This window comes from Gopherus evgoodei, chromosome 11 (genome assembly GCF_007399415.2).
Source record: "Gopherus evgoodei ecotype Sinaloan lineage chromosome 11, rGopEvg1_v1.p, whole genome shotgun sequence".
Lineage (NCBI taxonomy): Eukaryota > Metazoa > Chordata > Testudines > Testudinidae > Gopherus > Gopherus evgoodei.
Genome location: NC_044332.1, coordinates 16,827,981 through 16,852,580, shown reverse-complemented (window position 1 = coordinate 16,852,580; position 24,600 = coordinate 16,827,981). Strand labels below are relative to the sequence as shown.

At 45.5% G+C, this 24,600-nt stretch overlaps 1 protein-coding gene across 4 annotated transcripts in view; it reads right to left on the bottom strand.

Annotated features, from left to right (window-relative positions):
* The window catches only part of LOC115659975 (gamma-crystallin C-like), a 35,188-nt gene extending 13,739 nt beyond the window's left edge, over positions 1-21,449 (bottom strand). Inside the window, exons 1-8 of one of the 4 annotated variants that reach the window (XM_030580824.1) lie at positions 21,153-21,449; positions 19,676-19,783; positions 18,636-18,717; positions 15,058-15,140; positions 14,830-14,917; positions 14,000-14,077; positions 2,832-2,919; positions 2,057-2,172 (exon numbers count right to left, since the gene is read on the bottom strand). In XM_030580824.1, coding sequence (XP_030436684.1) covers positions 2,057-2,172; positions 2,832-2,919; positions 14,000-14,077; positions 14,830-14,917; positions 15,058-15,140; positions 18,636-18,717; positions 19,676-19,716 — 576 coding nt within the window. In that variant the 5' untranslated portion in view covers positions 19,717-19,783; positions 21,153-21,449. Of the gene's footprint in view, positions 1-2,056; positions 2,173-2,831; positions 2,920-9,484; positions 9,561-13,999; positions 14,078-14,829; positions 14,918-15,057; positions 15,141-18,635; positions 18,718-19,675; positions 19,784-21,152 lie in introns of those variants that run through there. The other 3 variants (XM_030580825.1, XM_030580827.1, XM_030580826.1) reach the window with 3 other exon arrangements.
* Positions 21,450-24,600: the final 3,151 nt, after the last annotated feature.

The following is a 24,600-nucleotide window of genomic DNA, read 5'->3' as shown; positions in this document are numbered from 1 at the left end:
ATCCAGTTCCCAGGTCTGCCACTAGCTTCCTGGGTGATCATGGGCAAGACATTTCATCCCTGTGGGAATGGAGACTGCAGGAGTGAGCGTCCCAGCCTGAGTCAACAGACTTGGGCTGGCAGGGCTTGCACCAGTGCTCTAAAAATAGCTGTTGCAGACAGCCCTTTAAAGCCCACACTCCTAAGTTTGAGAGCCTGAGTTGCAGCTATTTCAGGCGCAAGCCCCACTAGTATGAGTTTGTGGATCCTGCCTGGAAGGGTCACTCCTGGATGCAGTGTAGACATAGCCTACATGTTTAAAGCAAAACAAAGCAAGATGCGAGTTGTACCTGGTTTCATTCTGGAACTCTTGCAGAGCTGCCCTTGCAATCCATAAACAAAACACAATGCATTTGAACCAATGGGCAATAAAAAAAAAACCCATGTTGTTTCAAAGGTTTTATTTTCTTTTGCATACATGAAGTTAGTATACAATACCAGGCCTGGAGCATATATTAATACAACTGTACGACACATCAGCATAGCTAGGCACTTCAGAGACAATTGCCTGTACTGATGGATATCTTCTGGCTACTCAGTCATTTGTTTTTTACCCTATAGAATTTTAATGTGCAAGATAAAATATAAAGAATAACTATATCACTCTGTCCATAGTATCAGAAACGTCCCTTACCAATGAGAATTTCTATTCAGATTGGGGCTAATATAACTCATATTAAAGTTAATTGAAAACCTCTCCTTGCCTTCAGTAGGAACTGGGTCAGGCCCCGTGGCCCTGATTGAGCAAGGCATCCTGATTCTGCAAAGCACTGAAGCCCCATTGACTTAATGGGACTTAAGCACTTGCTTTGCTGAACAGAGATGATCTTGTTAGTGTGCTAAAGGCCTTTACTGAATCAGGGCCTACATCAGCACAGGAGTGAGCTATTAAAGATACAGAAAAGGGGATGGAGAAATGCTAGGCGACAATATGAAAGCTGTGTTGAAAACAAGGGTTACAACTGCTAGCTTTAGCTTGTTCCTTCAAGAAATCAAATGGCAACTAATATGGAAAGGAACAGTAACACTAAAGATGAACAGGAGGATAATGTGCTCCATCTTGAGGTAGGCAGCCTGTTTCCATAACAGAGCCAAGGGGGCTAAAAAAGCCATTCAAATACAAAAGTAGCACACCCGCCTCACCAAAATCTAGGGACTAAACCTCCCCCACTCTCAAAAATGAATTGCACACCACTGTCTTCGGTAAGAGTCATGAGACTAGGATGACCAGACTAGGGACAGTCCCGATATTGAGGCTTTTTCTTATATAGAAGCCTATTACCCCTCATCCCTGTCCCGATTTTTCACACCTGCTGTCTGGTCACCCTACATAAGACCTGGCTTCTTGTTACATCTCTGCTTCCTTTCCACTCTTCGGTGCAAGGTCCTCTGAAAAGATTCCTTGCTTAAACTGTTTTCTAGCCCCCTGCAGGACACAAACAAACATTGAGCTGTTAAGCACATGTACAGTGTGGCACTGGGCCACTGGCAACAAGTTCATCAGCTTGTCTACCCAGCAGATACAAGGGAAACAATAGAGCTGGACAAATAGTGTAAAAATAACAGAAGGTACGATTCACCACTGCATTTGTCCAGTTTTACATGAGTGGGAACCCATGGATTTCTTCAGGGAGATAAGCGTTCAGATTTTTAAATAAACAATCTTTGACCAGTTTTGTGCCCTACAGATAATTCCAGTGAATGAGTTTTGCTGGCAGAAATATTTGCCGAAACAATGAATTTCCAGTGAATATTACAGAATTTTACTGGAAAGCAAATTTCAAATTTATAATAGGGAAGTATCGGCTTTTCGTTGACCTAAAGAAATCAAATACAATTGATGCTATATAGACAGTGCTCCTGGAAATTGATTGAAAACGACTGCAAAATCTTCCATTCTGTAGCACTCCAGGAAAGGCTCTGTGAACCATGGATGGTCCAACAGGCACAATTTGATGTATGCTGGTATATGCTATTGCCACCAAAATGGTTTGACCTGGTTTGTATTTTAGACTTACTTTGTTGTCTGGCTGTTTTGCTGTTGATGGAGATTCTGATCGCTTGCAGTCCTTATTTGTTCTTGTTGAATTGGTGGTGGCATGTTGATTTGCTGCTGCCTTTTGAAACTTGACACCTTGGCAAAGAGAATTTCAACTCATAGTCATATAGCGCTTCCACCTTCTATCCGGAAGGATTCCCAGATAGCTTACCGATTTCCTACCTTGCATCAATACATGCTCAGAGGGAAGGTTGCCATTGTCAGGTTCTTTCCATCCCTAATGCCTTGGGGGTGGTTCTCCTTTTGGTACATTGTGAGTAGTCTGTTTTGTTTTGTGACTAATACTGGCCTGCACTAGAACTACTGCGGAAGTTCAGAATCTAGTCCAAGGTCAAGACTGCTCACGTGTATCTTCAAATGTATTAAAGACAAACACTATCTGACCGTGCCGACTAAGCCATTATTACATAACTATCAAACTAGCAAGGAATGATCCATTTGGAATAATACTTTGCACTTACACTAGCTGATCCAAAGACCCTTGACTTCAGTGGGAAGGCTCCTATGGATTTCAATGGGCTCTGGGTCAGGTTCATGTAGCACTTTTCACCTGTACATCTCAAAACACTTTACAAAGGTGAGTAAGCATTATTATCCCCATGTCACGGGTGGGGAGACAGAAAGGTTAAATAGTTTGCTGTAAAACAGTGGCAAGCTTGGAATTAAAATTCAGGATTCCAAACTCCCAGCCCCCTGCTTAAATCCCCAGGTGAAATGAGGCAAAACATGCTTACTCTGTTTCCAGGCATGTTCTGCAGCTTTCGGGGCTGTCAGCATGGCAAAAGGATGCAAAGAGAGGTTGAAAGGGTGAATCCGGTGACCCTGGAAGGGCAATAACACTTAGAAGTTAATGAGAAATTGTACAATCATTTGTCTATTTTATAGTCTTTACAGCCCTGAGTATGTTATTACAAATCATTGGTATTTTCCCTTGGATCACGTCCATTTTTCTGAAATGTTTACTTCTACCTTTTCCCATCCTCTTTTGCCCTCTCCCAGTGGCCTGGCAGTGCTGATATCCTTTGTTAGATAACTCCTGTATCTCTTGGTTTAGGTGCTCTTTTCAGGGACTGATTTTGTACCCATCACCGTGATATTTGGGAACCATCCAGCAAAGCAGGGTGGAAAGACTTGCCTATAAACAAAAAAAGAGGCAAACAGAGGCTCTGACTATATTACTATCAAAGCAACTTTGCTACCACATCACCGGCAAGAATCTATCTCTGAGCTACATGCTACTCACTATTCAGAGACAGGTGTTGATCCAAGCATCCCAGCTAAATTCAGAGTGACAGCAAATGAGAGGAAAAACAGCATAACAGCTTCATCTGAAATCTCTCCTTGTCTCCACCAGAAGCAGATCAGGAGCTCCAGCCATGGGAATACCAAACAAAGGGGCAGCACTATGGGAAATGGCATGAGCAGGCACTTTGGGAAATCTGGCAAGAAAACCTGCTTTGAATGCTGCACTCTGAAGAGGCCCCACTTAGAAGGGAGGTATGGAGCTTCCCAGGCCGTAAAACAAACAGAACATCCCTGGGTCAAGTGGAACCCCCATCATACAACTCCCAGATGGAATTTCCATCCCCCTATGGTGGAACAACAAGAACGAGGGAATTTGGTCAGTGTCACCTTTTTTCTACAGATTTTGTGGCTGTGCCCAAACATAGCAGTAACCCTATCCAGACACCAGATGGCAGTCCATATTAATAAGGCCAGGCACAAATGATTTGTTTTATAAGTGCACCAGAGATAGTGCTAATTATATGGTTTATTATAATCTGATTACAATTCCACAGGAACTTTGGCAGTTGCTTTGGTAACACTTACTTTAAGCCACACCAAGTATGTTAGAGCTACCTGTAGACTACCGCAGTGTGCTGCTGGAACAGGCGAGAGCTTTCCTAATACTTTTAAAGTCATGAACTCAAATCTGCAAAGACTGATTTTGAAGTATGAGAGCAATTACTAATGTAGGCCTGATTTTCTCCTATGCTGAGGTCTGCTCAGCAGGGAGAAAGTTTTACCTCTGTGATCTTCCTGGTGCATCTATGCTGGCCCTGACATACCAGCATAAACGAGAGCATCTCTGGGGCTGCTCTAATTTAGTCCAGCTGGCTGGGGGTCCTATGGGATCTTGTTCCAGCCATGAATTTTTATAGCCCAGGCACACGCTGCCCTTCCCCCTCTGTCCTGGCACACCCCAACATGTCCCTTCCCTCCCTCCCCCCCTGCCAGGGAGTAGAGGAAGCAGTTGGGGTAGGAGTCAGCTACCACTTGCTCCAAGCTGAGAGCTCTGCTGTGCCAAGGGAACTCTACTTGGGCTACAGCTCTGCTGCTACTCGAGTCAATGTTAACATTCCCCTTGACTTCCCTTCAGTGGTGCAGGATGCAGCTCCTGATGCTAGGATCCTATCAGAGACACAAGCTATACAGGGGTGGTTGACACATGGCTGGAAGATCTATAATCAGAACTGATAAACTCTATCTTAGATAGCCCTTTTCACAGATAAATCTCAGAGTGCTTCATGGATAAGGAAACCGAGGCACCGACTTGTCCAGTGTCACCCAGTAGGCCTGTGCTGACAATGCTGTTGGCGATTTGGCAAGTGGCATACTTTCCTTTTGAGTTAAAATTAAATCCATGTATCAACATGGTCCACTGTGCTCTCGGAAGTGCCATCTCAGAAAACTGAGGTCCTGGCCACTTGTGGCTATTAAAAATCACATACAGTGACCTCTGTGGCACTGGTCTAGCAAAGCACTTAAGTACACGCTTAAGGTTAAGCATATGAATAGTCGCACTGAAGTCAGTGGGGAAACTCACGTCTAATCTTGAGCATGTGCTGAAGTGTTTTGCTTTACTAAACCACTAAGATTGAGTATTACCTTAATATTCTAGCTTGGAAGCCAGGGCCTAAAACCAGTGATGTCCACTGAATGCTTGTTGTTTGTGCTGTACATGCAGTAGCTCAGTTACTGAGTTACTCATTTACTAAGAGAACACATTCAGATCTATTTGGTGTCTATTGGTATCACGTCCTGCACAGACAAAATAGATCAATTTTTTTTTTCTGTCTTTTAGCCCAGGGATTATCTTCAGCTGGTGCACAGAGAAAAAGTACAGGAGAAAGAGACAATTGGCTCCCTCTCGGGAACAAGACCTGCTCCCTGAAGGTCAATTACACAAACAAAGAAAGCTTTTGTATGTTGATACCAGTCTTACACAGGCGCTTTGTTGTTCACTTTAGCTGGTGAGGTCCCCTCTCAAAGAAACTGTTGACCACTGAGTTCTCTTTCTCTGAGTCCTTTATGCCAGATAAGAAAGGGAAGTTTATAAGATTGGTTTCTTAGACAGGAGATGGTCCAGTGCTTATAGTACTAGGCTGGGAATTGGGAGACCTAAATGTAAGTTCCTAGTATGCCAGTCTCTCTGTTACTCATCTGTAAAATGGGCATAATGGCACTTCACTATCTTATACGGGTATTGGCAGAGTAGATAAAGATAGTGAGCTGCTCAGGTACTATGGTCACAAGTGCCAGCTTCTAATTTTCCCCAGAGGTGCCCAACTCCTGCTCAGCCTCAGGACCCGCCCCGACTCCAACCCTTTCCTCAAGCCTCCACCCCTGCCCTGCCTCTTCCCTCCCTCGCTCCACCTCTACCACACCTCTTCCCCACCTCTTTATGCCCCCTTCCTCCCAGTGCTCCTGAATACTGCTGAACAGCCGTTCTGTGGGAGGCACTGGACGGAGGGGAGGAGTTGATTGGCAGGGGCCACAAGCAGGAATGGGGGGAGGGAGGGAAGCTCAGCTGCCGATGGGTGCTAAGCACCCACTAATTTTTCTCCGTGGGTGCTCCAGGTAATAGGGGGGCACATAAGTACATTAGATCGAATCCTTTTTAAATTTTCCATGACATTTTCAGCAGTGTTTTTAACCACTTGATTTTTGTTACCAAAACTTCAATTGAAGTCACTTTTGAAATTTTCCATTTACGATAACAGGCAATAAGAAAACAAGGTTTTAGGTAAACAGAAATTTTTAGATAAAAAAGTTAGTCAAAAATATCACCAAAAATTTCATGGAAAAATTGTATGCTGACGATTTCCCATAAAAACATTTTTTTAAAAAAGGCCATTTTTGGATGAAAAACACGTTGTGGCCAAAATGTTGATGATCTCTAGGCTCAGACACGTGAGTGCATGTGAAGAGAGTTCCACCAGGTAACGTGAGGACATTATCTTCCATGGGGAAAGGCTGAATAACTTAGGCCTTGTCTACACCAGGAAATTAGGGTGATATAACTACATTGCCCAAGAGTGTGAAAAAGCCACAGCCCTCAGCAATGCAGTCAAACCAATCTGACCCCCAGTACAGACTGCGCAAGGTCGGTGGCAGGTCGATGGGCAACCTAGCTACTGCCTCTCAGGGAGGTGAGACCTCATCTGGAATATTGTGTGCAATTCTGGTCTCCTATGTTTAAGAAAGATTAATTCAAACTGGAACAAGAGCGGAGAAGGGCTACTGGGATGATCAGAGGACTGGAAAACCTACCTTGTGAGACAAGACTCAAAGAGCTTGGCGTGTTTAGCCTAACCAAACAAAGGCTGAGGGGAGATATGGTTTCTCTCTATAAATATATCAGAGGGATAAATACCAGGAAGGGAGAGAAGTTATTTAAATTAAGCGCCAGTGTAGACACAAATGGATGTAAACTGGTCATCAGCAAGTTTAGGCTTGGAATTAGATGAAAGTTTCTAACCATCAGAAGAGTGAAGTTTTGGAACAGACATTCCAGTGGGGGCAAAAAACCTAACTGCCTTCAAGTCTGAGCTTGATAAGTTTATGAAAGGGATGGTATGATGAGATTGCCAACATTGGTGCGTAGCTGATCTGTGACTGCTAGCAGCAAATATCTCCAAGAGCAAGTGATGGGACACTAGATGGGGTTACTACAGCAAATTATTTCCCAGATATTTGGCTGGTGGATCTTGCCCACCAGCTCAGGGTCTAACTGATCAATACATTTGGGGTCAGGAAGGAATTTCCCCCCAGGTCAGATTGGCTTGGGGTATGGGTCACTTGCAGGTTTAAATGAGTGTGAATAGTAGTTTCTCTGTAACTTTAAGTCTTTAAATCATGATGTGAGGACTTCAGTAGCTCAGCCAGAGGTTAGGGGTCTACTAGGAGTGGGTGGCTGTGGTACTGTGGCCTACAATGTGCAGGAGATCAAACTAGATGATCATGATGCTCCCTTCTGGCCTTAAGGTCTATGAAATGGATTATCTCCTGTGACAGAAGCCCTCCCATTGGCGTAGTAGGGAATATCTTCATGGAAGCGCAGTGGCGCAGCTGCAATATTTTAAGTGTGGACAAACATAGTGGAAATGCATTTCCTTCCCCCTCCCCTTTTGTGAACAGCTTTAATTCCAAAGTGAAATTAAATGAAATGAGATGGGGAGACTCAGCTAAACTCCTGCCGCATGTGAGTCCATGCTACAAAAGCACGACATGCAATGGATCAAATTCTTCCCTGACTTATGCCCCATGCAACCGCATGCAAGTCCAAGGAGCGGAATCTCTGGCACCAGAAGTCAACAGAGGATATCAGTCGAGGCAGAATTTGGTCTACTAGGCTATGCTGCTGGGGAGACTGAGGACACAGATGGTAATAGAAGTGAACTCTCTCTCACCTATGCAGAGGGTGGTCCTCCCAAAGTTGGGGGTACTGTTGAGAAGCTTGTGTACAACTTCCCAGGTCTACGTGGCCTTTGTGTATCAAGAAGCCTCCATTTGCCTTGCTACCAACCCTTAAATTGAGTTTAGACTCTCCTGACTAGCTACCTACTTGTAGCCTGCAAGGCCCCTTTAGAGTCAAATCCAACTGTGGTGTTAGTTTGGCTCCTTCATATGTTAATTCCCATCTGTATTCCGTTTCTCCAGTAACTTGCTTCCTCTTTGTATGAAAGGAAGAGTGGTCATGGGCTCGTTCTACAGCAAATGACATGGCCAGAACCAGTTGTATCGTCAGATAGGCATTGAGGAGCCATTTACATTTCAGGTATGTCTACACAGCAAAGAAAAACCCACGGCTGGCCCATGCCAGCCAACTCAGGCTTGTGGGGCTGTTTCATTGCTGTGTAGACTTCTGGGCTTGGGCTGCAGCCTGAGCTCTGGGACCCTCCCACTTCGCAGGATCTTAGAGCCCAGGCAGCCTGAGCCCCACAAGCCTGAGTCAGCTGGCATGGGCCAGCCACAGGTGTCTAGTTGCTGTGCGGCTATACCCTACAAGTCCCACACTGCCAGCGCGTGGCTGCGGCACGGTTACAGATTCCATGTTCTAGAAACTGAGCGCTTCTGTAGCGTGGCTGGGACAACACCATTAATGTTGGGGGATCATGTTGTAGCCTAGGTTGCCCCAAGCATATGATCACCTAGAACTAGAGCTGATCAGAGTTTTTGAAATGTTGACAAATTTTTAACAAACAATTTTACAAAAACGTTTGTGGTTTTTTAACCAACTGTGCACATAACTGTGCAAGACAACAGTGCGCTGCCACGGTAAGATTCATAGTGTTGCCTCGCCCTTAAAACAGGGAGCCAGATTCTCAGCTGGTGTAAATTGGTGTGGCTAGCTTGAAGTCAAGGCAGCTCTGTCAGTTTACATCAGCTGGGAATGTGACCCAGTGTTCAGCTGTGTGCCTCCACTGACACTTCAGTGACATGGAGGATCTTTACTTTGACTACAGTCAGTACCCGTTATTTCAAACCATTAAAAAAGGCCCCTGTTTGCACCCAGAAGTTTGCATGTGTAACCACGAGTGACATGCAGTAATCAGAGGTGAGGGGTCAAAAACTTTGTCTGACTGCAATCAGAGGCAAACTGAGAATCTGGATTGAACCCACTTTGGATTCGGAGTGTTTTACTATGAAACAAAACTAGTGGGTGTAGAATTAATTTAACAATTAATGAGCTTCTAGAATGAGCCCATTTTACTACTGATGTTTGTTGACTGCAGCTGATTCATGAGCCTCTGGTGGAAATATAAAAAGCAGTTCATCAGTTGCTGAGTTTACGAAATGCATCATCATGAGTGGCAGGAGCCAGAAGAGACTGGTTCTCCTTAATGAATCCATGTCTGGATATTCTGTGGACCGTAATGAAAATGCCTTATGTTCCTGACAAAGTCACAGTTTAGCTCCTGATTCTGGCCCTGATTAATTTCAGCAGAACTTCTCACATACTTAAAGTTAGGCACATGCTTAAGCCCCTTGCTAACTCAGGACCTCTGTCTCCAAATGCAGATCATTTTTGTCTGGGAGGCATGGGACATACCAGGCACCCTCCTATGAGCTCAGCAGTGCCAAGATGCCTCTTCACTCTCACCTTAGCAACTGCAACTCCCTCCAGGTAATGTGGCTTGATGACATTTGAATCCCCAATTACAGTCTGGAATTTTCTCCTGTTCAAGTCAATAGAAAAACAGATTTTAATGGAGCAGGATCAAGCCCTATGTATGGCCATGATACTTGATCAGGGGAAGGGGGAGATCTCAATGGCTCCATCAGGTCCTTACATGTGATCCCACAAGGAAGTTCTGCTGGTTTCACTTCAAGGGGGATGTTCACAGCGATGGCTATGATGCTGAGAGGTGCAAAGATGTAAATATCTGATTCCTAGATTTGACTAAGATTTCTAGGACTGAGGAAAGATTTTTTTTTGGTTAAAGTACAGGACTGAGCCTCAGAAGTTCTGGGTTCAACTGCTGGCTGTGCCACAGATTTCCTATACTGCCTTGGGATAGTCACTTAATCTCTCTGTGGCTGGTCAACTGTCCGCAAAACAAGGATGATGATGCTTCCATTCTCCTACTCTCTCTGTCACTCTATTTGGATTGTAAGGACTTAAGGGAAGGCAGACACTCTCCTTGTATGCACAGTGTCTGGCACAATGAAGGCTCCAGTTCAGCTCCATTCCCAGGTGGACCCTCTAGGCACTACAAACAACAAAATCACAGTCCCAGTCCTATCAGTTTGTTCAGTGTAACAGTTCATGCACAACTTGTATAGGACTTGTAACTGCACCCTCCAATGTGGTTCACTGCATTTCCTTGTCCTCTTTTCACCATCACCATCACCATAAAGAGAAAATCTACTGGATATTTGATGGGGAAAGACCTTGGGAGGTCAGAGGATGGCACTCACACCTGCTTGGCCATCTCTTTGTGTCCCCTTCCAGTAGGAGCGTGTCTGGTCCTGCATTCAATGGAGTAGACACTGAACCTTCTCTGAACAAATGTCAGAGGAAGACAGCGCTTACACAAGAATGAGACTCATTGACTGAGGTGCAAAGCGAGGCCTACCTTTCCCAGAGTTGGGTTCTTCAACTAGACCATTGATCCTGTTCAGCTGGCTAAAAACAAAATACTGTCCACAAAGTCTTCAGTGACCAAGCATTCACTGCAGACCACATATGGTGCATCAAGTCTATGCATGCACTCCAAGTTTTAATTCAGTATGTGGCTTGATTGGCGAGGCAGGGAATCTGAGTCCACAACTCAGGCATCCCTGTAACAGGATAAGGGTTAGATAAGTGATAACACTCCCAGTAGCCTTGTGTCTATTATTTATCTTGGTGTGGTTGTGTATTTCATTGTGGGGCAAAGAAAATAATAGCATTTTGAAAATGTTTGATCATTTTAAAACACAGGTCCACATACAGCCAAGCAACCAGGCCTAGAAATGCCAATGTCTTCCGTTGATCCTGCAAGTTATTAAGCAATCTGCATCCAGTCCAGCACAGCACTTATCAAGTGTAACTTTAAGCATGTAGATGGTCTCATTGAAGCCAATGGGATTACACATGTGCTTAAAGTCAAGCACGTGCTTCAGCGCTTTGCTGTATCACAGCCAGGGAGCTCAGCATCTTGCAGGAGTATTTTGAGCCTAGGTTTTTTAAATAGGTTTGGGTCTAGGATTTTCAGCGTTGTTGGATCATACAATCGTAGGACTGGAAGGGACCTTGAGAGTTCATCTATTCCAGTCCCCTGCACTCGTGGCAAGACAAAGTATTATCTAGACCAGACCTGACAGGTGTTTGTCTAACTTGTTCTTAAAAGTCTCCAATGATGGAGATTCCACAACCTCCCTAGGCAATTTGTTCCTGTGCTTAACCACCCTGACAGTTAGGACGTTTTTCCTAATGTACAACCTAACCCCCCCTTGCTGCAAGTTAAGCCCCATTGCTATTTGTCCTATCCTCAGAGGTTAAGAAGAACTATTTTTCTCCTTCCTCCTTGAAACAACCTTTTACATACTTGAAAACTGTTATGTCCCCTCTGTCTTCTCTTCTCCAGACTAAACAAACCCATTTTTTTTCAATCTTCCTGCATTGGTCATGTTTTCTAAACCTTTAATCATTTTTGTTGCTCTTCTCTGGACTTTCTTCAATTTGTCCACATCTTTCCTGAAATGTGACACCCAGAACTGGACACAATATTCTAGTTGAGGCCTAATCAGTGTGGAGTAGAGCGGAAGAATTACTTCTTGTGTCTTGCTTACAACATTCCTGCTAATACATCCCACAATGATGTTTGCTTTTTTTTTTTGCAACAGTGTTGCACTGTTGACTCATATTTCGCTTGTGATCCTCCCAGATCCCTCTCTGCAGTACTCCTTCCATGTGCAAACAGAAACTATAACTCATCTCAAAATCTGCATTTAACCTCCACATGCCAGCTAAATTCATCTACTTGACATGCTGCCTTACTAGGGTATAAGGCAAAAACGATTCACGCAGGTCTGCAAAATCTGTAAGAGAGGGAGGTGGCCTGAAGATTGATAGGAAGAGACAGGCCAAGGGGGAAGTTCAGTTGCCTGGGGAGATAATATTACTACAGAAAGCTGCCAGAATGCAGTTTTCAACAGAATTAACTTGCTATTGGCAAAAATCCACACATCAGCATAGGCAGATGTAAGCATTTCCATGGCTATTGTAGCGTGCTGTACTAGAGCCATCTGGAAATGGGGGAGGAGGGAGCTGTGGGATCCCTCTCAGGCCTTGTTTACACCAGGAATTTGCCCCAGTTCCACCTCTCACAGTAACATACATCTAGACAGGGCAAACTGATGTAATGGTGGTGACTCTCTTTTTAGCTTACTTCTAACTGGAAACACCCTATAGATGTTGCCCTCATGGCTAGCAACTAATGGCTGAAATCAGAGGAAATAAAATAGCCACATTTGGGGATGTGGAGAGAGACAAACTTCCCGCTTCAGGACTTAGCAAACTCGAATTATTGGAGATTAGGGTTAGACCTTCATGGGAGACAAATTGTCCCACATCTGCATATTGTGGGGGCTCCTGCACCTTCCTCTGAAGCATCTGGCAGTGGTCACGGTCAAAGACAGTCTTCCGAACTAGCTGCACCACAAATCTGATTTAGTGTTTCAATTCCTATGGAAATCCTCAGTGCAGATAAGGCCTGAGAGTGAAAAGTGCTTCAAAAAGTTTGCTGAACATGTCCAGCCAGTTGTAGTACAGAGTCTTATGTTTGGATCAGGGCAGCGTCCTGATTCCCCCCCGCCCCCTGTACAGTAAATGCATTTAAAAAAAATTATCTTCAGCAGGTGGGCGGGGAACTAGGAAGCAGGGGTGCTGGAACAATTTGTATAGTGGGGCTGCTGAGAGCCACTGAACCAAACTGTAAACTCTGGATATAATAGAAACCACTTCAAGCCAGGGGATGCGGGAGCACCCCCAGCACCCGTAGTTCCAGCACCTATGCTAGGAAGCTTGTCGTGTTATTATCATATGCCTCTCAGGGTATATGTGTGATATTACCCTACCCGAATATGTAGATCAAAAGGGACTGTTAAAGAAACGAGGAGGGAAATGTACAACAAAAGCCTAGGTAAGGATCAGCCCCTCAAACATGAACCAGGTTTCTAGCCCTGGACAGGAGACTCCTCAGACCTCATCCTGGCAACAGCTGAGAATCTGCAGCTTGCCAACTGCTGTCGGCTGACACACAGACTGACTGGGAGTCAGGGACCTGCTGTAAGTTGGTGCCCAAGAGAGCAGAGGAGCGCCAGGGCTAAGTCATCTCTGAGCGGAAAGCCAAGCGGAGGTAAGACAGTATGCGTAGATCTCTGTTTTAAATTCATTGCCTCGAGTGCTGTGACTGGTTTGGCAAAATAAATCATATTTTTTATTTTGGAGAAGCTGCTTCTATGTCACTGCAAACGGTAACTGTCCACAGATTCCCAGCAGGAAATTCTTGCTGGTGCTAAGCCCACTGGGCCTGCTAGGTATCCCAGTTGGGAACCAGGGGGCTATAACCCAGAGAGCCAGTCAGAGTGGTTGGGTGCCAGAGTCCCACCTCAAAGGGAAGTGGAGGCACAGGCCTGTCACTTGGAAGGACTGTGCTCAGGGGACTGGAAGAGGGTCTCAGAAAAGGCGGGCTGCCCAGGGACCGAGACAAGGCGTTTGGAATGGAGCATGCTCAGAATTTGGATGGCAGGAGTTTGGCCCAGATTAATTAAGGATGGGATGAAACTATCCAGAGAATCCAGCCCTAATATAACTCCAGCAAACAAACCAGAGAGCAGCAATTTAAAATAAAAGCCAGGCAGCCTACTCCACTCCATGGCTCTGGCCAGTACTTAACTGCTTATAATGGACTGCAGAAAGCTTATCAGTGTGGTGCTGGGTCAGCTCTCCTCCGCTCATTTGTGTCAGAGTCCCCACTGGCCAGATAACCGTAATTGCCTGCTGAGTAACTAAATCCGTTCTGTTTATTCACGCAGGAGAGCAGGTATAAACAACAGCTGCTGCAGCACAGACCCAGCTGATGCCAGCTTCAAACAATTAGAAAAAGAGCTCTATAGTCTTGCCACTCACTTTGGCAGAGCGGTACCAGCGTGTTGCCGAGGGCCCCATGCTGTAAATCCCAAAGACGTCTTCAATGGGGATGCTGTTCTGTGAAAGCAGGTCAGGAAAGGGGTTTAGTCCTTGGGGTGGGTATTTTTGGGTTTGAATTAATAAATATGTAGAATCCAGATGACACCCCGTCCTGGAGTCCTTACCAACTAGAAGGATTTTAACTTCCAGTGTTACTCTATGGGCTAGGTACCTGCTATGCATGTCTAGTGTTGCCTCATGTAGCTGCTATGGCCCCATTGACATTTGCTCTTGCGACCTGCTGCCACAGAGTAGATATAGTGGAACACAGCAGGAATCTGACTAAAACACGTCATTGCATAAAGATCAGCAAAACTTGGGGCGAGAGCATTCTGCTACCAGGACTGATTCCATTGCTCCTTCATTAGATCTGTGGATCGCTGTGCATGTCACGGGATATACTGAAACATGGGCTTTGGGAGACCACTGCATAGCTCTGACTTGATCATTGTGCTGTAATTGTTCAGACTATTATTTTATCATCAGTTTCTTTGATATTTTTTATGTTAAAAGCTATTTATGAGACAAGATATTCACCTCCCTATTCTCCATCAGATTGCTACATGCTAATGGTGCCTAATCTTTACTCTGTTTAACCAAAGGTTACAACTCCCATCCCTTGATGAAAATTAGACAGTTTTGTAATATTTAAAAACATATGTACATTGCATGGCCTGGACTCTTGCACAGTACACGGCACGTCTAGTATTTTGTTAGTCTTGGAAGCTGCTGGAGAACAAAAGATCTTGCTATCATTATTGCTTCCTTACCATTAAGGTCCCGGCATAAAATGATAAAATCATGGCTTCTCTCTCAGTTCGGTTGGGATAGATGTATCGGCTGTGAAGTGGCAAATTCCTATCCAGGATAATTGGAGGGAATATAAGTAAAGAGGGTTAGCCTGAAAGATATTGGACCTGATTCATGCCTGAGATACTCCAGTTTTACACTGGTGTAAGTCTACTGTGGAACTGGGGCCTCCATCTGTTCATACTCACCTTTTCCCTCCTGCCAAAGGACTTTGGGCTTCTGGATCATTCAGCCACAGTAAAGCAACATTGATGGCCAAGTCGTAATGAGCCTGAAAGCAGAATAGAAAGGCAGGATGGTGCAGAAGTGAGGGCACTAGCCTCGGACTTGGGTTCAGTCTCCTACTCTGCTACAGACTTCCTATGTGACTGTGGGAAAGTCACTTAGTGCCAGATTGTTAACGCTATTTAGGAACCTAGTGGGCTTTTCAAAACCACCAAGGTGCGTAAATGTCATTGATTTCAAAATGGGTGCTGGGCACGTCAATGCTTTAGAAATCTCACTAGGCACCTAAATGCCTTTTAAAACTCTGGCCTGTAGTCTCTGTGCCACAGTTCTCCATCTGCACAATACCACTGCCCTACCTCACCTGGGTGTGGTGAGGATAAATACCTTAAAGGCTGAGAGGTGATCGCATACTACCATGATGGGGACCGCATCTGCCTAGATAGACGGACTAAAAAATGCTATTTTGTAACATGTGAAACATTGTGATCAGCTGCTGCAGGGGCTGCCTGAATAGGACACCCAGCTTAGCCTGTTCTAGCATCTTATCATTTGTAGATCATGAATAAGCAAAAATTGCCTCCAGGCACGCTGAGCCCCGTACCCTACAGCTGAAGGCTACATTCCGCAACTTACATTTTGATGGTCTCTGAACGGAGACATAAAACTAAACATTGGTGCTCATTCTGGGACTTTCTGCCAGACATAAGCACAGCCATAAAGCTCCATCACAGAATGGGGCACCCCCAGAGCTGATCCTGGGGGAATACAATATGGTATGATAATTTTAAGGGACGCCATCCACTTGAAAATCTAAGTAGTGTGCACCTGCCATCAGTACAACACCCAGGGTGATTATAACTGAAAGGAGTGGGAAAAAAACTTCTCTCTTTGTTACCTTTGTGCATTTGACAGCACTCTGGGCTAGATTGTGGATTTGCCATGGGCCCCAAGTAAGGTGCAGACCTGGGACTAGAGGAGCTCCACTTGAGTCCTGATTCTCCCTTGCTCCAAGAGAAAGCAAGCTGCACCAGCCCTTTGCTAGGCACAGTTTACGTCTGCCTCTGTGCTGGTTCATCTTCATTGGCTGGCACCTTTGGGGAGGGTGGAGTCAAGGCTTCATCTACTACCTTCTCAAAAGCCCTTCCTTATCAACTTCACGTATTTTTCCCTAGCTGTACAATAGATGCTGAACTTCATCACAGTTGACTGGTCACAGTATCCTGGGACCATCTCACAGAACGTTTATAGGGCTATAAAGTGAATAATACTAGGTTTTGCCCACCTCTAACTTCTAGATTTTTTTCCTTTACAGCTAATGTTAGCAAGTGATCTCGTAAAAATTAACTTGATCTATAAGTGAAAAAAAGCTCCAGGCGTGCAACTGACTTCAGGTGAGTGGATCCCTATGTAAGGGGACTGTTATCCCCTTACTAACATTCAGTGAGGGTGTTTTGGTTGCTAGCTCCCAGTACCAAAAGGGGAAGGGTCGATGGGAAATCAGAAGCCTGAGATTGACAGTCCCCAGGAACAATGGGGAGAGGCCAACGCTCCAGGTCAGCCTGATTGACAGGGCGGACAGGCTAATCAGAGAGTCAGGGGGGTCCCGTCCTCTGTGTGAGCTGGAATTGCCTGGGTCAGACAGAGTGGGGCAAGAAAGCAGGGCCCCAAGCTGAGCAGCTGTGAGCAGAGCTGCAGCTCCAAAGCCAGAGCACGGCCCAGAGAGAGCAGACCTGCTCTGGGAGCAGAGCTACAGCAACCAGAGCCAGAGGGGCCAGAGAAGCAGCCCAGGGAGCAGGTCAGTGCTGGGAGCAGAGTCACAGAAGCAGCCTGCAGAGCAGATCCTGTGCTGAGAGCAGAGCTGTAGCAACCAGAGCCAGAGGGGCCAGAGAAGCAGCCCAGGGAGCTGAAGGAAGAGCAGCAACAGCAGCAGCCATGCTGAGGCAGAGTGGAGCTGGAGCTGGGGCTGGGGCTGAAGCAGTCTCGAGCTGGGTGCAGTGAGCAGCTGGGGAGAGTGAGGGGGACCCTGGGCAGTGGGCCCAGCACAGGGAGATGCCTCAGCCAAGAGGCTCTGCAGGCCAGACTTGGAGGGGGATCGTAACCCTGACAGGGCGGGAGCAATGCTGGGGAGAAGGCTCCTGCCACCTAGAACCTGAGTGTGTGTGGCCGCTGCCAGAGCAAGTGTCCAACCCACAGCATCCCTGCAGCACAGCCAGGGCCTGAGGAGAAGGCCTGGGACCTACAAGGAACTGCCCTGACATTCTAGGGTCATTGTTTGTGATGTTTCCTGCCACAGAGCGGGGTAATGTGTTTCCTTTAACCTTTTCCATGTTTCCTTATTCCTTTTTAAACTAATTGTTAATTAAATAAACTGTATTGCTTTAAATTGTATGTAATGATCAGTGGGTCAGGAAAGCATCCAGTGCAGAGAGAGCACCCCGGAGTGGGGACACCCCAGCCCCTGACCTAGGTGACCACAGCAAGGTTGGGGGTCGAGCCCCTCAGGAATCCTGGGCTCAGCCTTGTTGGGGTTACAAGGACTCTGCCAGATAGGAGAGTGCAAGGGGAGTCCTCGAGGCAGGGAGGCCTCTGGGTAAAGGAAGTGGGAGCGAGGACTCAGATCCTTCCACTAGCCCATTTCACCGGGGTAGTGCAGAAGCCAGGAAAGTTCCCCACAATAGTGGGATCATTCCCTCGCTTATACCTGTAATCATGTAAAGTCATCATATCACTAAAAACAAGTTTTCAGAGAAGTTTGTAAAATAATGGATGATATCTTCCGTCTATAAGTGTAATAACAGGAAGAAATCCTGGCTCCAATGAAGTCAGTGGGAGTCTTGTACTTCACAAACATTACCTAACTAATCCTCACACGACAATCACCATGTGGTAGGTTTCATAACTTATATTTTTATCCCAGAAGGGATAATTATGAGCATCTAGTTTGATTTCCTGAGCAGCACAGGGCTGTGGAATGTTACCCAGGAATTTCTGCATCAAGATCAAGTAGCAGATAAATATTACTTCCATGTTATTGATGGGGAAACTGAAGCTAAATGGCTTGGCCTTGGCCAAAGAAGGCCTCATTAATCCTGTTTAAGCTACTAAACTGACTGCTGTAAGCATGATTGTTTAATACAGTTGGTCCCCAAGGAACGACACCACATAGTTTGCTTCTGTTTGTTTGAATTAGATCCAATTGAGTTAATACCAGGTAAATCAGCTAATTTTAGCTCTCATAAGGCAAAAGAGCTGGAATAACATTTTCAAAAAGTGACTAAGTGACTCAGGAACTTAGGAGTCTAGGGTCATTGAAAGTCAGTGGGATTTAGGAACCTGTCTCTTTTGAAAACGGGATTCAGATACTTTTGAAAATGTTATATGCAACTGATCTCTAGATAGTTTCCCTCTCTTCTAGATAAAACACATTTGCTTACGGATACTAATAGCAATTTATTTAACGGCATCAAACCAGGCACCCTTCAGTTCTTTCATTCAGGAATTAAGAATGCAAGATTAGAATAAGAAATCATCTGGTTACCATATCATCGAGAAAGGTGGGCTGCTGTCTTCCTTTCGGGTCGAATTCATTTTCCCGAAGTCTGATGCCAACATAATCTCCCCTAAAAGCAAGAGAGCAGCTTTGAGTTACAGCCTGTGCTAGGCAATCCACTGCATTGGAAGATGGAGTAAGACAACTTTCACAATCAGGGCTGTGTTTACTGTAGTTCAAAGCTTCACAATCTGCAAGGTTCAGCAGGTATCCCAGCCGCAGATGGCAGCCTCCTTCTGACATGGAAAGCCTGTTATTTGTGCAATCTCAGCTTCCATCTCTATACTCTGAGCTATGGACCGGGCTGTCTGCATCCCCCGAAGGCTTAGAAATAAAGGGAGAGGGCAATGGTAAGCAGAGTATTCAGACTGAGGTCCTGCTTGGGACAGGCTTCGCTGGCTCTTTGCTGGTGTTGCTGTTGCAATAAAAGCAACGAGCATACAGTAGGGATGTCACTGCACAACCACCAGCCTGAAAGGGCTGCTTCTTTGGAGTTTGGGTTTCTGAAGCTGCAACCTGGACTCAGACTGGGGCGTACTCACTCAAACAAGGAGCCTCAATGAAGTCAGCTGTGAGCCTCCTATTGAATATAATGGAAGTTGAATTACATCCCTGGAGAAGCTGTACATGGAGAGGAATCCAGACTCTCTGGATCTAAGAACAGGACTTTCTACTATGCGAGGTAAAGGAGGTAGCCTGTTAGCTTAAAGGCAGTAATTCTAGTGCCCAGACCCTACCTGTTTGTGTGGTGCAGGCACTAGACAGGAACCATAACCCACACTGCCAGCATGAGTTCTCTATGTGCAGAGCTCAGGGCAGTGGTAGGCTCTGAATCATGGAGGTTTACCTATCTAGTGCATATAAAAGGAGGACAGTGGGAGCTGGTGAGCATGCCCAGGGAAGGCTTCCCAGACTTTCCACAAGGGAAAGCCGGAGGACACATGTAAGGTATGTCGGACAGGACCTTTAGAACACAGTCATTGCTAGCTATAATGCAGTATGGGAACTACCTGGCAGTCGGTACTTACAAGAGTTTTTCAATCTCTTTTTTTAGGCGTTTCCTTTCCATGGATGGGGGAGGAGTGTTCTAGTTGGTGGGGAGGCTGCCGCAATCCAGACCGTGTACTAAGATCCAGCTTAAAGAGTAAAAGGAACAGAAAGACGATCACTGTGTGTCAATATCACAGGGACTGAACCAAAGCCATCGATGAATTAGCACAAACTATTTCAATACCCCTGCAAAAACATGGGCGCCGCAGAAGTGGCAGAGGAGTAAATACGCCAGTGGGGATGTAACAGGAAAGGAAAGCAGACAAGACGTTCTGGTAACACAAGTAAACAACAGCCGTAACAGTTCGGGGTATCCTTGGGCCAAGCCTTGAACGTGAGGGTGAGGAATTTGACCATGATGTGAAATGCGGCAGGAAGCCAGTGCAGGGATTCGAGCAGGGAGGGGCAACATCTCTTTTAGGTAGGACACCTATAAGCTTACGTGTTTCTAGAGCACCCATCACAGCAGCATCTACATAGTTAAGTAATTGAGATGTGTCTAGTATTGTCCTCCGTACAGGGCATCAGAACAGATCCTGCTCACCAACTCTCCTACCTCCTAAGGCTTTTCCTGTTTCTCTATCCACCTAATGTGAGAGTATTAGTAGTCCCTGAGTGACAGGACTGGAAAGGGGGGCAAAGGAGATGATTTTGGTTGAATGGGTTGGAAAGAAGACAGGCTGGACAGGAGAAGGCTACAGCAGGCCAGGGTGAGGATAACAAGGGTATGAGCCAAAGTTATGGCAATGTTTTGTACACGATTCACAAGTCAAATTACATGCATTACTTCCCCTCGACCATGGGTTTACAGAGTTCATGAAACCACAAACATTTAGGTTCAAACATGCAGTGAGAACGCTGTTTATATGTGTGTCTAATGTGCCCACCAACACTGTATTTAGGTGCCCTCTTTAATAGGCATCAAAAATGACAGCACTTATGTACAGCATTAGCACAATTTGCTAAAAAAAAATGCCAACACAGTTGCTTGCCAGGAACTGATTAAAAATAGCACAACGATTCCTGTAAATATTCTGGGCCAGATACTCATCTGCTGTAAATCAGAGTCATTTCATTAACTTCAATTAAGTCAAGAGGATTGAGATGATTTTTTCCATCTGAAGCGTGGCCCCAATGCAGCATTTAAGAACATTGTGGCTTGGCCAGATTGCATACACCAAATAAATAAATGAACCCTTCCATTTAATTAAGGAGGGGGGTTCAAAGCAGTTCAGAGCATGTCAGATTAAGGAATCCAAGGCCTCCCTTTTGAAAGCTGCTCAAAAAAATCACACCATCTTTCTGTCATTTGAGAGTCCCTCAGAAAAAGGGAATCCACTGATAACTGTAAAGATGCTAAGAAACATAATTATCTAGTTATAATCCTACTGACAGGACTGTATACTGTCTTTTTACATACACACACATGCACTTATATGAGAAGTAGTCCATTACCTGCGTCAGACTCTCTGTCTTGTACAATGGTGATTAAAAGGATTGGGCCTTTGGAACTGCTCTATTTCCTGGTAGCTTTAGGATGGAATTCACTCTTGATGCTGTTGTTTCTCCTTTGCCTCTGCTGCAGCTGAAGGAAACTAGGCTACTGCTTCACACAAAGCTGAAGCTTTCTTCTGTTGCTTAGAAACAATGCTCTGAATGGAGAGAAATAAAAAAATAAGTGTGTGCCCTGAAGTGGGGCTCTGGGCCTGGCATCTAAGTGATCCTTTTACATGTCCAGGCATTGGGTTTCGCAGGGGAATGGCTGGCCGAAACACTGACAACTGGCTGACAAGGGAGATCAAGTCCCTCACTCTGAGCTGTGATGAATCTAATTGTTAGTAAAAGTAGCTACCTGTATGAAGCAGATGTGGGGGATGGGGAGTGTTAACTTACAAGGGGGAAATCCTGGCCCCTGGGAAGAAATGGCAACTGTCCCATTGACTTCAAAGGAGTCAGGATTTCCCCTCCAGAGATTAAGGCTAATGTGACTAACTGAATCACCCACAATTTTAACCCAGTTTATAATTATACTCATGGGATCAGGAAAAATTCAAAAAAGCAAACACACCCCAAACAATCAAGAAAATCCCATCATTGCCACCCACTAAAATCTGGCCATGATATATCTCATAAAAGACCATGATCAACAGCAAATCATCAAACCAATTAGCTGGAAGGAAAGAAAGCTCAATCAGCTTATATTACAGTAGGTTTGCAGTTTGTGGACCACACCTTGTCATGGGGGAAAAGTTTGTTGTGCTCCAAGGACCCTGAGAACTATGCCAGTGTGAGTTTTAACTCCTGAGAAGGCCACACAAATTGGACAGGTCAAAGGGTAGGGAGGTGGAGCAAAAGGCCAACAACCTATCCTTATAAAAGAGTTAAATTATAGAAACACAAGGTAGCCATTCTGGCAAAAAGCATGATAGAGAAGGATGGAGGAGCCTTGTTTGTGCCCTAGATTGGATTCAGGGGTGAAAGTAACTTAAAGGACTTGCTGGTACTCCAGAGTCCTGTGGAAGGGGGCCTCAATCAAAAGAGGCATGGCCTCTATCGGAAGAGGTGGGGCCTTTAAATCAGGATTTAAAGGTCTCGGGGATTCAGCTGAAGCTAGGGACTGGGCCCTTTAAATCACTCCCGGAGCTATCAGCTGCAGAGGTGGCTGGGAGCCCTGGGGTTTGGGCAGGGGTGAAAGTAATTTACATTTCTTACCGCATATGGTCCAATCACAAGCAACTCACCTCTCCTACGTACTTCATGGATCCCTCCCATTGCATGACATAGATAGAGAAAATAAAGCTACTATTACTACTACCAGTACTGTCTGTAATCAAACTTTACTATTGGAATATGCCTGAAAAAGTGAAAACTCACTGTCACATTTTTCTCCGTGTCTTCCCTCCTCCTCCAGCCAGGCTGCCGACCCTAGGCTCTGTGCTTTCTCCCTGGCACTCAGCAGCTGCAGGGGCTTCCCTCTAGCTTGCAGTAGGGAGACTGGCTAAGGGAGGGAGAAGCCTGCCTCCTGCATAAGAACAGTTTAAACTCAGATGTTCCCTGTGCAGTTCAGTAACATTTCAAAGAGGATCTGCAAGCAGTTTGGACATCACAACCATGATTCTCTGCTGGGGAGAGAATGGGATAGATTTTAACTTGGAAATGGTTCCTGATTTTGATTGTGTTTTTTGTGTATAGGAGATCCTGTCATCCCAGGGGCAGAAAAGAACTGCCCCTGCCATGGTCACACACCCTCCCCCCCCCACAACAAGTGGGAGTGAAATTAACAAGGATGCCAGAAACAACTTCAAACCTGGGTGCTGAACTGTGCAGGGAACAGCGGAGTTTAAACTGTTCTTATGCAGGCAGCAGCAGCAGGCATCTCAGCCAGTGTCCCTACTGCAAACTAGAGTCTAGAGGAGAACCCCTGCTGGGGTGGGGGCGGGAGGAATACAGAGCCTTGTCTGCAGCCTGGCTGGAGGAGGGGGACGGAGGAGACAAGAAACCAGTGTGACAGTGAGTTTTCCCCTTCCACCTGCTTTTATTAGTTCTGGCTACACAGCTTAAATCCAAATGCTTGTATTTGTTGTGTATATTAGTATTGGAGAGATCCCCTCATCCCTGGGGTCAGACAAGGACTGCCCCTGCCATGGTCAAACACACCCTCCCCACTCCCCCCAGCTACTGTGACTGAAATTAACAAGGATGCCAGAAACCACTCCTAACCCTGAGGGCTGAACCACTCAGGGAACAGCTGAATTTAAACTATTCTTATGCAGGGGGCAGGCTTCTCCCCCTGCCCTCAGTCTCTTTTTCTTACCAGTCCTCCGTACCAGCTTACTTTCACCTCTGATTGGATTATAACGTTGCCTCCAATAGAAAGCTGGCTGGGATGGCCCAAAGAAATTCAATGTAAAAATCGCCATAATATCATCTGATTTACTGTTATTAGCCACTGTTTAGTAAACACCCCATATATTATGTACCAAATTGGTACTGTATTTTCTCTTCTTCATTTTCCTTCACCTCTCCACTATCATCCAATCTCTTGTTCCAAGTCCTATGGCTTCATGACCATTTTTTTCTGGAAAAGGACCTTTTCCAAAACAGGTTCCCATCAGGTTCTCCATTAACCTGATACTATAGGCTGTGACTATGCTAGTAATGGAGCTGGGTTCAACATCTGGGGTCTCAATCTGTTTGACACCAGTTTAACTCCATTGACTTCACTGGAGTTGCTTTAAGAAAATCAAGCTCCCAAAGACACAGCCTGCCCAGTGCATCTCCTTCATTTAAATAGGGTTGGCTGCTTGTGGAAATGGGACTAGCCCTGATGCAAAATGCAGACTATCATTCGAAGTGAGACTGAGCTGCATTGGGTATGCGCCATAGTTTTACCCAGGTTACATCAGCACTCCAAGATTCTCCTGTGATGGGCTTCCACATGACCTACCACTGATTGTATTAGGGCGTTGTGTTTGTCTAACTCCATGCAGTTACATCACCTCCTTGGTACAAGCCTATTGTTAATGAAGTCCCAGGAATCTGATTACATTTGCAATTCTTTGAGAACAGAAAGTGCAATAGAAAAGTACATTCAATTCTGTTTTCTACATCTGAGCCCTGGTCTACACTGGAAGGGGGAGGGGAGCGGAGGGGAATCAATCTAAGTTATACAACTTCAGCTACGTGAATAACGTAGCTGAAGTCAGTGTACTTAGATCGACTTACTGTGGTGAGTCGACTGCTGACACTCCCCTGTCGACTCTGCCTGCGCCTCTCCTGGTGCTGGAGTACAGGATTGACGGGAAAGGGCTAAGGGATCGATTTATTGCATTTATACTAGACACGATAAATCGATCCCTGCTGGATCAATCGCTGCCCACCAATCCGGCGGGTAGTGTAGACA